The sequence below is a fragment of the Camelina sativa genome, chromosome 6 (assembly GCF_030686135.1).
Source record: "Camelina sativa cultivar CO46 ecotype springtype chromosome 6, ASM3068613v1".
Lineage (NCBI taxonomy): Eukaryota > Viridiplantae > Streptophyta > Magnoliopsida > Brassicales > Brassicaceae > Camelina > Camelina sativa.
In genome coordinates this window covers 6787383-6801151 of record NC_141885.1, presented here as the reverse complement: position 1 = coordinate 6801151, position 13769 = coordinate 6787383, and the positions used below count along the sequence as shown (strand labels likewise).

The 13769-nt window shown below is 36.3% G+C and overlaps 2 protein-coding genes, 1 long non-coding RNA gene and 1 pseudogene across 3 annotated transcripts; 2 read left to right on the top strand and 2 right to left on the bottom strand.

The window, feature by feature from the left end:
* Window positions 1–75: 75 nt before the first annotated feature.
* Window positions 76–1213, bottom strand: LOC104698765 (uncharacterized). The gene has a single exon (XM_010414161.3). It carries the CDS (start codon window positions 995–997, stop codon window positions 311–313), a length of 687 nt encoding a protein of 228 aa, XP_010412463.2. The 5' UTR covers window positions 998–1213; the 3' UTR covers window positions 76–310.
* Window positions 1214–3275: 2062 nt separating this feature from the next.
* Window positions 3276–5213, top strand: LOC104790568 (eukaryotic translation initiation factor 3 subunit I). Its single transcript, XM_010516342.3, has 8 exons — window positions 3276–3564; window positions 3711–3926; window positions 4020–4153; window positions 4243–4362; window positions 4469–4558; window positions 4655–4741; window positions 4835–4914; window positions 5016–5213. Exons 1-8 carry the CDS (start codon window positions 3381–3383, stop codon window positions 5089–5091), a joined length of 987 nt encoding a protein of 328 aa, XP_010514644.1. The 5' UTR covers window positions 3276–3380; the 3' UTR covers window positions 5092–5213.
* Window positions 5214–6633: 1420 nt separating this feature from the next.
* On the top strand, window positions 6634–7731 carry LOC104790567 (putative cysteine-rich repeat secretory protein 14; annotated as a pseudogene).
* Window positions 7732–11512: 3781 nt separating this feature from the next.
* LOC147942355 (uncharacterized) lies at window positions 11513–12289 on the bottom strand. The gene is made up of 2 exons (XR_015559533.1): window positions 12070–12289; window positions 11513–11848 (listed from the first exon to the last, which is right to left on the bottom strand). It is a non-coding gene; the product is annotated as an uncharacterized LOC147942355 (long non-coding RNA).
* Between the last annotated feature and the right edge of the window lie 1480 nt (window positions 12290–13769).

Sequence of the window (13769 nt, the reverse complement as noted above, 5' to 3'; positions counted from 1 at the left end):
ATTTTAAACATTTTATATTAACAATCGGCTAAAGTTTGTAACTTTAATTTAACTTTTGAGTTATTATAGAACTTATTTTTGGTGTAAAACGGCTTTTTATACCAGAAACAGAAAGGACAGCTAGAGAATCAGAACACAGAAAACAACAGATGTAGGAAACTATGTGAAAGCAAGCGTGGCTTTGGTCATCGAGCCATATGTCCACAAAACATACAGATTTCAAGAACACTCCAAACAAAACAAAACAAAATTAAAATGTAAAAAGACAAAAAAATCAAATAAAATCCTAAAAAGAATTACGATAAAAACCCTACCACGACGGTGAAGTATACGGCGAACCAGACGACGAAGACGACTCACCATTGTTCTTGTTCTTACTGTTGGATTCTTCACCACTAGGAGAAGTTTCAACATCTTTTAATGAAACAGAGCATGCCTTTTCAGGCAGATCCTTCATTGGAGACAATGTTGGTGTTGAATCTTCATCGGTTATATCGTCGTCGTCTTCATCATCTTCAAGCCGTGACGGTGAAGACTGAGGTGTTGCAAACGGTGTGGTTTGTTTACTTGTAGCTTCGTTTGAGTAAATTGGGTTTGATATGTAGATGAAGTTATCAACAGAAGAAGCCGTGGTTTCTTGAATCAGATCAAGAGAAGCTTGTAAAGATGGTTCATGGTGAAAATGGGTTTTGTTTGGAGTTTGAAGAACGCCTGTGTAGAGAGGATTGGATAAAGAATTGATGTTCGATGATGGTGACGGTGAAGGTTCGTTACTTGTGGTGGAGATGACTTGGTTGAGAGTTGTGGTGGTTGTTGCTGCGCCGGCGGTAGAGACCGTAGTAGTAATGGGGAGGCTGAGAGAGTTGTGGCGACGGCGGCGGAGTAAGAGAGAGCAGTAGAGTTCAGCTAGAAGTACTAATACTAAGCTTAAAACCATGACTAAGCTTACTACCATGACCATTGTAGCTGCCATAATCACCTTCGAGGAGCTGTTCATCTTTTAACTCTCTATGTGGTGATGTGTTAACCAGAACATAGAGGAGGAGGAGAAGAGTGGTTTAGTTGTAAGAAGCAGCTTTTGTTTTTTGGCGGGAAAAATGGTGCTATTTTCAGTGTGTGTAGTGGACCTTTTGCAGAGAGAGAAGGATTGGGTACGAGGAACACGAGGTGCTCTGTTTTACGAGCTTGTGAAAGTGATAAAAGCAAAAAAGAAAACAAATTTGCCCATTTGAAGAGGAGGGTATTACTGTAACTTAAGAAGATTCTCTAAGACTATGTTGCATTGACCAAGAAGCTCAAGAAGTTACTTGATTTGCTTGAGAAGAAAGTAATCATCTCTTTCTTGACAAGTATTTAAGATCCTTCCAAAGAAAAAAGACAAGACACATGTTGTTCTTTTGTTTCCTAATGATTCTAAATCCCAAAGTGATGCAGCAAAATATTTGAAATTATCCAAATATTTATTATAATTATTTGTTTAGGTACATCTCTAATTGTCTGTTTTAGTCTTCACTCTTGTAAATGGCTGTGATTCTAAATTATTCTAAATTTTTGGGGTTTATACTTTATCATAAATAGTTTTTTAGACCTCCTATTTTATTCAGTTATTAATTATTAATCAAAAGATTTAAAGAGGTGCGTATAAATCACTATAAGGAGTATTTACAAACCCAAAAGCTTTTGCGAAAGACCTTAGAGGAACAAAGCACTCTCAAACCCTAGTTTTCTAGTATTGTTAGAAATCAATGGATCACTAGTTTTATCACAAAATGGGTGTGTTGTCAAACTAGAATTAGATAAACTTGATTGTTTGAGAATTAGTGAGACCTAGCTAGCTTTATTAGTGCAATGCCGCTTAGGGCACTTCCATTGCACATCTTTTGGAGTGTCTCTAGATTTAAAACAGAATTAAAAAAAAAAAAATTATTGTTTAAACAGGAAAGAACTTGTGTCTCAAATATCTCTGCCGAGACATTGTCATACCCTTAGATACACCTTACTTGTCACAATTTCATTGGTTTGTGTTTATAATTTTGTTTTCTGATTTTTTGATTGTTCCTTCCTCCTCTTTGCAAACACTCATAGAAGACACTCGTAGGAAGGATGACTAATGGAGAAGGAAAACTAATAAAAAGCCAATGAAGATGTTTACATTAAAATAATATTAATTAAATATGACTAATGGAGAAGGATGACACTCGGTTAGAGACACCTTACTTGTCACAATTTCATTGGTTTGTGTTTATAATTTTGTTTATTAATTTTTTGATTGTTTCCTTCATCCTCTTTGTAAACGTTCATACAAGACACTCGTACCAAGGATGACTAATGGAGAAGGAAAACTAATAAAAAGCCAATGAAAATGTTTACATTAAACTAATATTAATTAAAGTTTATGACACATATTACAGTATTACATGAAAATGCTCTTATATTTTAGATTCCAATGTTAGAAACTAGGCACGAGCATATGTCATCAACAAACTTTTGCTTCCTGTCCATAACCTCATTAACCAGACACAAACAATGTTAGAGTCAGCTCTAGAGAGGGTTCGTACTCAAGGGCTGGTTGAAACAGAGGATGTGGTGCTTTGGAAGGGAAAAATATATCAATTGAAGGAAAAATTCATTACGAAGGAGACGTGGCAAACCTTGCGAACAGAAGGTGAAATGAAGGAATAGTATAAAGGAATCTGGTTTCCCCAAGCCACTCCAAAATACTCCTTCATCCCATGGCTATCAACACGAAATCAACTTACAACTGGGGACAAAATGTTACAATGGGTTATGGAACACGAGAGCTAATGCAGAATTTGTTATATGCAGGGATCCAAATGAATCTAGAGACCACCTCGTTTTGCATGCCCATACGCCACAAAAGTGTGGGAAGGTCTAACCTCCAAGCTCCTCACAAGCAACTTCTCGACGAATTGGACAACTATTCTACATCTTCTTACTGATCAGTCAATGGGAAAGGATAAGCTCTACTTATTCTCTTTTGAAGGAAAGGGACGGTCATAGGCATGGGGAACCTCCGAGATATGCTACAATCCATTGGCGACCAAGAAAATGGAAGCTACGCCATATATATATGCTCACATGGTTTGCAACAAGATGAAAAAATAAATGCTCCTTTTAACACAACATCAGAATTGTTTGTCAAAAAAAGTCATGTATATTAATTTTTGTAATAAAAGTTGCAAATGATGGGAATTTGGGCTTCGGCCCATCATCACTTGTAAGGCCTCGTTTAGGCTTTTCATTTTAATTGGAAAATTGGTCGACAGGAAAAAGGGTTTGATTCCCTTTGAAGGGTTTTCTCTTTCTCATTCTCAGTTTCTCTCGTCCGTCTTCGCCGTCTTCCACTGTAATCTTCGAAGATGAGGCCGATCTTGATGAAGGGACATGAACGTCCATTGACGTTCCTCAGGTACAACAGAGATGGTGATCTTCTTTTCTCCTGCGCCAAGGATCACACTCCTACCCTCTGGTATGCCGATAATGGCGAACGCCTCGGAACCTACCGTGGCCACAATGGTGCTGTTTGGTGCTGTGATGTCTCCAGTAAGTGTCTCTCATATTTTTCCTGAAAATAGTATTCGAGGTGGATGAGTAGATTCAATGTTTCCCTTTAGTTACAATGCTTATTAGTTTAGGGTTTGATAGAAACCATTAGTTGCTGAATGATTTGGTTTTGGTGATTTATTTAGGAGACTCGTCAAGATTGATCACTGGTAGTGCTGATCAGACTGCTAAGCTGTGGGATGTGCAATCTGGACAAGAATTGTTCACATTCAAGTTTGGTTCTCCGACCAGGTCTGTGGATTTCTCTGTTGGAGATCATCTTGCTGTCATTACCACTGATCCCTTCATGGAACGTACCTCTGCTATTCATGTGAAACGCATTGCTGAAGATCCCCAAGACCGTAAGTTGCTCAATTCTACTTTTTTTTTTTTTTTAGCCTATTGTCTTTTTTTGTGTGTTTGTTTGATGATGATGCAATGCTCTGTGTATGTAGAGGTCGCTGACTCTGTGCTTGTTCTTCAAAGTCCTGAGGGAAGGAAGAGGATCAACAGAGCTGTTTGGGGTCCTCTGAACCAAACTATTGTTAGTGGTGGTGAAGACGCCGTTATTAGGATCTGGGATTCTGAGGTAAATTCATAAGTGGTTTCTTGTGTATCAATATCACTTTTTGAAAAAGTTGTTATTAGCTTTTAAACCTTATGTGTCATTGTTGCTAGACTGGGAAATTGCTCAAGGAATCAGATGGGGAAGTGGGTCACAAGAAGCCCATTACATCACTCGCTAAAGCAGCTGATGATTCTCACTTCATTACTGGTTCACTTGACAAAACTGCCAAGGCATGTGTTCCTTTCTCTCTTTCAACAATTGTGCTCTTTACATATAAAGAGAAATCTTTTGTCAGAGTGTTCTTTTTTCTTATTTTGTTGTTGTTGATGCTTCCAGTTGTGGGACATGAGAACACTGACTCTTTTGAAGACTTACTCAACAGTGGTGCCTGTAAACGCTGTCACCATGTCTCCACTTCTCAACCATGTCTGAACTAATGTTTCTTGATATTCGTTCAAATTCGGTTCTCAATATCAACAAGTCTTGATGTTATCCTTTCTGAACGTTTCTGCTCTCTCTTAGGTCGTGCTTGGAGGTGGTCAAGATGCATCAGCTGTGACTACCACTGATCATCGTGCTGGAAAGTTTGAAGCTAAGTTTTACGACAAGGTTAGTGTTTACAATAAGAGGGTTTTACTTGTAACCTCGAAACGAGATTTGTGACTGTATCCATTTTGTGTTTGGCATGGTGTATATATATAGATTCTGCAAGAGGAAATAGGTGGTGTCAAAGGTCATTTTGGACCTATAAATGCTTTGGCATTCAATCCTGATGGGAGGAGGTAAAACTAACAACATGGGTTTTTATTGATACAATGTTCAAATGATGAGTTTGTGTATCTTTGATGGCTTTGTGACTGAGTTTGTGAAATGTATTTTGCAGTTTCTCTAGTGGAGGTGAAGACGGATACGTGAGGCTGCATCATCTTGACCCCGATTACTTCAACATCAAGATTTAGATTCGCTGAAAAAGTCTTCCATTCCGGGTTTTACTTTCTCGCTTTTTTTAGCATTTTCATGTTTTTGTGTACTAGCACCAGTCCCAACACTTTGATGATAAAGCTTTTGAATTTTGGCCTAATCTTTAGTTTTCATTTCTAGGAGTTTTTTCTAGTTCAACTTTAATTATCGTATTAATGGCATTTAATAATTAAATCTCTATATATTATACCAAACTGAATAAAACAGAGAACATAAACAAGCAATTTTAGTTCTAGGCAAAATTAAAGTCTTGTAGTTGAAAACAGATTCATTCCAACTTTGAAATTCTGTCCACGATTGTTTCTTTTCGTTCACCATATTCCTTTTGTGGGGTAATCTATCATTTAAAACTATTAGAGTTTCATCAATTATCATAACGATTATGGAAAGGAAAAAAACTTGCATTGCGAAAAAACTCGCTAAAGGATAATAGGAGGAATCAATCAATCATTGGTTTTCAAAGCAAAAGTAAAAACAAAAGAAGAAACGTGAAGCTAAGGGACAAGCAAGCCACCATTAGCGGTCTTCTGAGTCTTCTTCCTAGAGTTAGTTTTTTAAAACAGACAGCACTGAATTTCAAGAATAAGCTAAGTTGTGAGATTAGAAATCAATCAATCATTAACAGTCAATTCTGTTTTGTTGAGTGTGTGGTTCCGCATCTTTGAGAAAACTTGTCCCTCCCAGTTGATCCCATTCCCCGTGATACATACAACCTGCAATGACTCCAATTTGTAGCTCACCAACCTATGTAATTAAATGCTGGCTGCCCTGGGTTGATCAAGTTCAAAATCATTGCTTAACTACCTCTCTCTGTTACAAGTTGAACAGATGAAGCCGTTTTGAATTGAGAACAGCGTCTGGAAATTACAGAGTAAATATATCTTTATCATATAAACAATGAAACGAAAAATGTTGCTATGAATTGCCATGAATCATACCGATAGTATTTAATTATTTATAATAAATCAAGAGGTGGCTAAGGTTTTTATAAAAAACAGAAATTATACATTATGATAATGCACAAATTTAAGATTTGAAAAATATACATATCCAAATTGTGAAATCCAAAAATATATGCTTCCATTTTTTAGATATGCATCGATATTTTATTATAAAAAAAAGAATTATTTTCAAAGATATGCAATAACATGTTCGTAATACTTTTAAAAGGACAATAATAGCATTATAATTAATTACTCTTCCTAACGATATGCTAGATGGGCAACCAACCATCCACTCCCAATACTTGTCATATTTGATATGCTAGTTGTGAAATTAAACTTGAATCTGATCATGTTTGACCCGGAAAAATAAGAATTGTACATGACCTCCTGCATTTTAGGTCGTCGTCACCTTAGAATCGTGTGATTGTAAAGATTTGAGCTCATCAGTCACGCCTTTGAACTTTTACTTTTTCTTCTGCCCACTTGTGGCCAGAAATACCAACTTCTCTTTCATGTTAATAACAAACTCTCTCTCTCTCTCTCTATATATACATTTATTTCTATTAGAAACTTAATTTATCTGTAAAATTGTAAACTAAATAACTTATATCCATTCATAAGCGCCACCACCTCAACGCTAAACCATCACCAGTTAGAAAAAATAGAAAATTACGAAACAATGTACCCTTCATTCCAAAACAATGTACTCTTCGTTTTAATACCTACCTTGGTCGTGGTGGCCACTCAGCTGCTCCTTATCCGTAGAGTTTCGTCCTTGAAAATGACCAATGCGTACCTGGACCACAAATGCTCAGCCAATCAAGGAAAATACAAGCCAGGAAGCTACTACGAGAAAATCTTCGATTCAGCCATTCAAGAACTGTCCAAAAATACCGAAGCTTTTCGTGGCGGTTCCATCTATATGGACTATACCGATCTTCAAGAAATCCGTTCTGATCCTGAAAGGATCTACTTCACCTTTCAGTGCCGTGGAGACATTTACGGGCCTCAGTGCCGCTCCTGCTTTGCCACTGCCCAGTCTGAGGTAACTACGCCCGCACACACATGCACGTTAAGAAAAACTCTTATATGCTGATTGATGTGGTGTTGATATGCAAAATGTAATATAACAGCTTATTAAGAGATGTCCGAGAGATAAGGGGGCAATAATATGGTACGATCATTGTCTTTTCCAGTTTTCTTCGATCGGTACCGCAGGGGGAATCAATTACGATGATAGTGTATGTTATAATACCGCAAGGGCAAGACCGAACGCGAAAAGTCATATCAGTGATTCTGTTTTCAAGTTTTTGACTCTCCTTGATAACCTGACAAGTATAGCCGTCATTAAAAGAAATAAATTCTTTAAAAATGTGGATCAGCCGGCACTATTTGCGGCAGGAGAGAAGACGTTCGGGAACAAGAAACTGTATGTAATGGTTCAGTGTACGCGTGACTTAAATGCTAAGGCTTGTGAGGAGTGTATGGCATATAATATTAAGCATTTTGAAGATTGCTATGAAAATAAACCAGTAGGTTTGAAAAGCGGTGCAAGAGTTTTGGGTAGGAGCTGTAACTTTCGGTTTGAGCGTTACCCTTTTGTTAACCCCAAGACAAGTTCTATTTATTTGAAGTTCTAAAGCAATTTGATTGCTATAGACTTATTTTGTGTCATCTCTAAATTTTATTTTACTTGAATTTATTATATTATTTTAAAAAATTCAAACGATTTAGCTTTAATTAAAATTTAAAGAAACTTTTAGACATTTATAGGGTAGTTGCAGCTGAATTCGTAATATGCAAGTAATGCTTGTTCCTCTTTGTACGTATATATATGAATTTGGCGAATAGCACAAGATGTTAATGCATAGTTTATAATCAACTAAATAATACTCTCTCTCTTCCTAGTTAATCTATTTTTTAGATTTTTTACACATATTAAGAAAATACTGAAAAGTTGATTGTACATGCATCATCCATTTAAACTTTTCTATAACTCTAAACCAAATAGTATTGAATAACCAAAAAGTTTTTTGAAATTTATAATAAGCTCTTATGTGGAAAAAACGGAAACCAAATATTAATGCATAATTCAAACTTCACTCAAAGAGCTTCGGCCAATGTTTATATTAGCTTAGTTGGTTTGAGAACAACTATTACCGGAGTGTGGAAGCCGTATGACATGACGTATATATCAGTTATGTTGTCGAATGAAGAAACTTTCTTTGGTCGAAATAAAAGCGTAGCTAAAATATCACTGACATCTATTTAACTGGTTGGACTGTACGCGGGCTTTTCTCATGTTCCCAAATTATCAAGTTAGAATTTCTGCAGTTTCTTTTTAAAAATTTTCGTTCTAAAGGCATAAATGAATTTTAGGGTTCTATTTTTTCAGTCGTTGAGGGTTAGCTAGAGCGAATTTTTCTTTGACGTAACGAAAGACTGGAGAGATCATTAACATTTTGTGCTTTGGCACACAGAGGATGATATTCGTTGGAAGTTGGAACACTAAATTTTTTGGATTAATTAGATGGCAAAGTGAATATGATAATAGTTAATATCCAAATGGATAGATACTACTCAACATGTATATATTTAATTATTTATACAGATAAAAGGAATGTGATGATTGCTAAGATAACCTTTTTATTTAATTATTTGTGGTAACTTGATGAGAGTTGTTAGAAGTTATAGTCAACTGTGAAAATGGCCAAAATCAACCTATACAGTTTTTTTATACATAACCTATGATACCATGTGTTTACCAACATAAACCTACTAAAAATTTAAATTTCAAACATGAATTTTGTATAATTAGCTGATTTCATCATTTCACAAAACATTATTAATTAACTATTTAACGGTAATGAGTCAGACGACAAAGTGGATATGACGGGCATCGGGGTGAGCAAACAACGTCGTTTTACAACACCAAACAAAGCCGAACCCCAAAAGAGCCACAAGCCCAACAGGAAGAAACAAACCTTCTTCGTTTTTACAAAAACAAACCTTCTGCGGCTAAACTTTAGTGGCTCCGAATGGATGCACACCTACAAAAACAACAACACCAAACAAAGTAACAAACGACCTACAACCGGAGCACATTAGTTTTGAAAGGTACCAAACCAAGTGATGAGAAGAGAGTCTCCTTGAGGGCTTAGGATGCTTCTTGCTCTCTGAATCCTTGAGAAAGTGTAGCATCCGTGTTCCAGGAATAAAGTTTGGGATGTGTTGAGTAAACCAAAGGAGTGGGTTTGTTGTAAATGTTTGCTTCATATGGGCTTATTTGGTCTAAACCATGAATTGGGCCTATATTGGTGTGTAGCCCATTCAGGATCCGAGTTGTGTGGTCTGCAAGGGTAAACCGACATAAGGTCTAGGGTTTCACTATATAAGGGAACCTAGGGTTGAAGAAACAAGCAGTAATCATAAAGACGCACTAAAGAAGCTGGTGGTACCTTGGTGGCAGCTGTAGGGCACAACGTAGAGCGATGTGCAGGGCAGATGCAGAGATGCAGGGCGCAGTGCAGAGAGCATGCGCAGGGCGTCGTACATGGAGCTTGAAACTGTGCGCAAAACCATGATAAAGGAGCACAAGCTTAGCTGGGGTCGAAAGGCTGAGAGTCGGACATAACCTTGTCTAGGTTTAAAGTGTCTTCATGACACTTATGAGAGACGAAGGTGGAGCTGCTTCTTTGGGGTTGTGGAGGTGTTTCAGGGTTATACATGGAGTGAGAGCTGAACCAGAGACAAAGAGAGGGGAAGAAGAAAAGCTAGATCTATTATGTGTTTTCTTCTTCAGGTTTCTTTGTAGTTGCTCTGTAAGCTTGTATATGAAACACTGTGTATAAACCTTGAGTGATTGATAGTGGATGTTTGTGGGAGAAGGTTCCCACACGAGATGTACCCTCTACATGAGGGGAACTCGTTAAATCTCCGTGTTATGTTTATGTTATGCATATTGATCTGTGAAGTAGACGAGGAGTAAGGGCAGAGTCGCAGTATGCGTTTCACTACAGAGGTGAATCGGGGTCTGCGATTCTCAATAAGTGGTATCAGAGCTCACGCTCAGGATTTCACAGACTTAGGCATGGGATTGTAAACATACAAAGAGGATCCAGAGACTATTGTAGAAGACTCGAAGGTTAAATGAATTATGGGGGTTGTTTAAGGTAGAGTTATATGCAATGTTTGATTCAGGTTCATGGATGGATGTGTGAAGGTGATTTGCACATGGCTGTGGAGAGGGAATTAAAACATCATCCAAAAGGCTCAAACTTGTCAAAACATGAATTCAGTTTCCGCTGCGATCACAAGGTAAATTTGATGTTCTGTTTTGAAGCTTCTGAATACTCTAAACTGTTTCAGTTTAGGGAATCTAGACACTAGGAGAACACAAGGATGTAGACGTCTTCAACTATTGAAAAATCAGTTTTTTGGTTGTTGAAAGTCTGTGTAGTGGTGTTAAGGAATTGGTTGAAAGTACAACTATAGGATTCACGGATTTACTAAGGAAGCCTTTATAGGTGAATATGTGTGTAAGAGGGTTGTTAGGTCAACAAGTTGTGTCGAAGATTCAGATGAGTATGTAGATGGACCAGGCAATTTGTGTTTAAGTAGTCAGTTTTGGGAGGATTTAGGTGAATGGCTAAGTCTCAGGAATGGACGCAGAGCGCTGTGCAGGGCAGATGCAGAGATTCAGGGCGCAGTGCAGAGAGCATGCGCAGGGCGTCGTACATAGAGCTTGAAGCTGTGCGCAGAACCATAATAAAGGAGCAGAAGCTTGGCTGGGGTCGAAAGGCTGAGAGCCGGACATAACCTAGTCTAGGTTTAAGGTGTCTTTAGGACACTTATGAGAGATGAAGGTGGAGCTGCTTCTTTGGGGTTGTGGAGGTGTTTCAGGATTATACATGGAGTGAGAGCTGAACCAGAGACAAAGAGAGGGGAAGAAGAAAAGCTAGATCTATTATGTATTTTCTTCTTCAGGTTTCTTTGTAGTTGCTCTCTAATCTTGTATATGAAACACTATGTGTAAACCTTGATAAAATTACTAATTAATCACATTTAACTTTAGAGTTCTTATGGGATGTTTGACCAAAAAGCTAAGTGCATTTTAGTGAAGGAAAAATGGCTTTTTTGTACCCTCACTAAATACTTATGTTAAATTCATACATGGTCTATGCTCTTGTGTCAAATCATACCTTCACTTAACAAAAGTTCAAATCTATAACCTAAAATTCTACTTCTGTGCTAAACCATACATGAACCTTAGCCGTGTTAAATGGCCGTGAAAAAATGATGACATGGACGCCACGTATTAGATGACATTGTGTTAGTGCAAAATGTAGAATCAAAATCTTTCCTTTTGTTTTAAAGCTATGTAGAAATATGTGTTGTCTCATTCTTATTGGTTTATGACATATGATATGTTAAAAACATAACAAACCAGAAGCAATAACAAGCCAAAAACAAGATACCAAATAAATAAAACTTAAGGCAAGAATAAGCCGATTGTGAACAAGGTTCCAAAGACCTAAAACAAACGACATAACAAACCAAGGTTTCAGTAACGTGGAAAAAATAACAAGGTTTCAAAGACCTAAATATCTGAGTCAAATCCTCTAGAAAACGTACTCCAAAACAGTGACTTCACCAAACAGCTCTATTATCAATTCCATCACCACCGTTGGCTGTTTAATCAACATTAGCTTCATTGGCATTTTCATCTCCATCAGCTCTATAACCATTCTGATGATTACCAGCAGCTATATTAGCATTTTCATTCTCGTAGCTGAAACAATAACAAAAAAAAAACTTTAATTTCAGAAATTAACAATTTATCGAACACTTGGTGTTCATAAACAAGACATTGTGTTTCATTAGAAAAAACTGTATATATAGAGACATAAACACACACCACATCTAAAATACATATCAAAGACGACATCCAACTAAATCTATATGATACGTAGATAAAACGAGTGAAACCCCCGAAATTTGTTCCAAACTTACCCCATTTTCTAAAGGATGAGAAAGTCTAATTCCACTTTCCTTAAAGAGAAGACACGCTTGATGGATTTTCTCGTTGCACAAGTGACACCCAAATTTGGTGTTCTTCGTCAAAGAGTTTAGAAAAATTAGTCAACACGTGATGTTGTTTTTTATGGGTTCATAGTTTCATTATAATAGGTGTCGTTTTGAACAAAGATTTTGATTGTTTTTTTCATAAAAATGACGACTTGTGACGAAAACAAAAGTTTAGATAGTGAATTTAAGTTTTTGATATGTGAGGGAATGATTTAGCACAATAATTAATTTCATGTATGGATTTAAATAAGTATTTAGTGAGGGTATGTAAAATCCCTTTTTTCCTTTAGTGACATTGATAACCAATTTTTTTTTTTATAAAAAAATCTTTTCATGCACCACTATATTTTTAAAAGTTGGAATGTTACACTTAGGCAGTCAATGTAACAATGATGACCAATTATCTCATGCACTGAGTTGATGCGGTTTGAGATAGTTTTTTCAATAAGTTTCATTAATCAAGCTTTTCAAGATTGAACTCACCCATGTCTTCTTGCATTTCTCTCATGCCTGATATAAAGTGGCTTGGAATATGTACCAAAATATCAATAGAGTGGGTCGTGGAATTGAGATGTAGAGCAATCTAACTGTTTGAATGTGTTATTGTGCGATCGCCTCAATGGGTATTTCTGGTAATACTCACGCATCTCATTGTGTTTGTGGTGCAAGTAATGCATTTGTAGCGTAGAATCATGACGATAAGGAGAGAGAGAGACAAAGATTATTTATGCGTGTATTCATTACAAAAGTGAGATGCGTTATTCTATTCCTAGTGTATTATTGATGTGTGATTGGTGACTCATCAGAGTTTTGTGTTTTTTTTTTTTGAAATCCAAACTCAGACGTGTCACCATTCAACACCTGAATAAAATACAAAATTATACTTGATGGGTGAAAAATAACTGCGGTTCATAACAAAATTATTACTTTGTTTTGAGTTAATGAAATTTTTTTTAATAAATTTATGACTCTTAAAGACCCAAATTCGTTTAAACTAAAATTTTAACTCTTTATGTACATATTTTTTTATGCTCAACTAAAAATAATTTTTATAATTAGTTAACCGTCTTTGCTATATAATGCTATTTATTTTGTTATTTATAATTTATTATCAACATTACATAATTATATATTTTCTATTAATTAAATTACTATAAAAGCGGATTTTAAGAGTCCCACACCATAAGTGGAGAGTACTTATTGGAAGATCCGTTTTTCAACTGATATGAGAAAACACAAATTCAAAACGGTTTAAAAAAAAACGCAAATCAACAATATATAGGGTTCGAATGGTGATAGTGTAATTGACTGTGCGGGACAAGCAGTTTTGCATTGCGGTACGGTTCAACTGCGGTATTTGTGAGGAAAAAAAATATTTGTGGGACATGTGCAGTTTATGCATAACAAGCGGAACAAAATAATGTTTGATTGGTGAAAAAACTTTTTAACTGCGGATTTCATATTATTTTACTAATTTTATATTATATATCTCACAACACGATTTTGTGATGATCTATAAGGAGCGAGAAATCCTTGTTTATTTGGATATCCATAATCAACGAGATAATACTCCTCTAATGGAGGCAAGAGAAATCCAAAATCACTTTGGTGTGTCATTTGGAAAA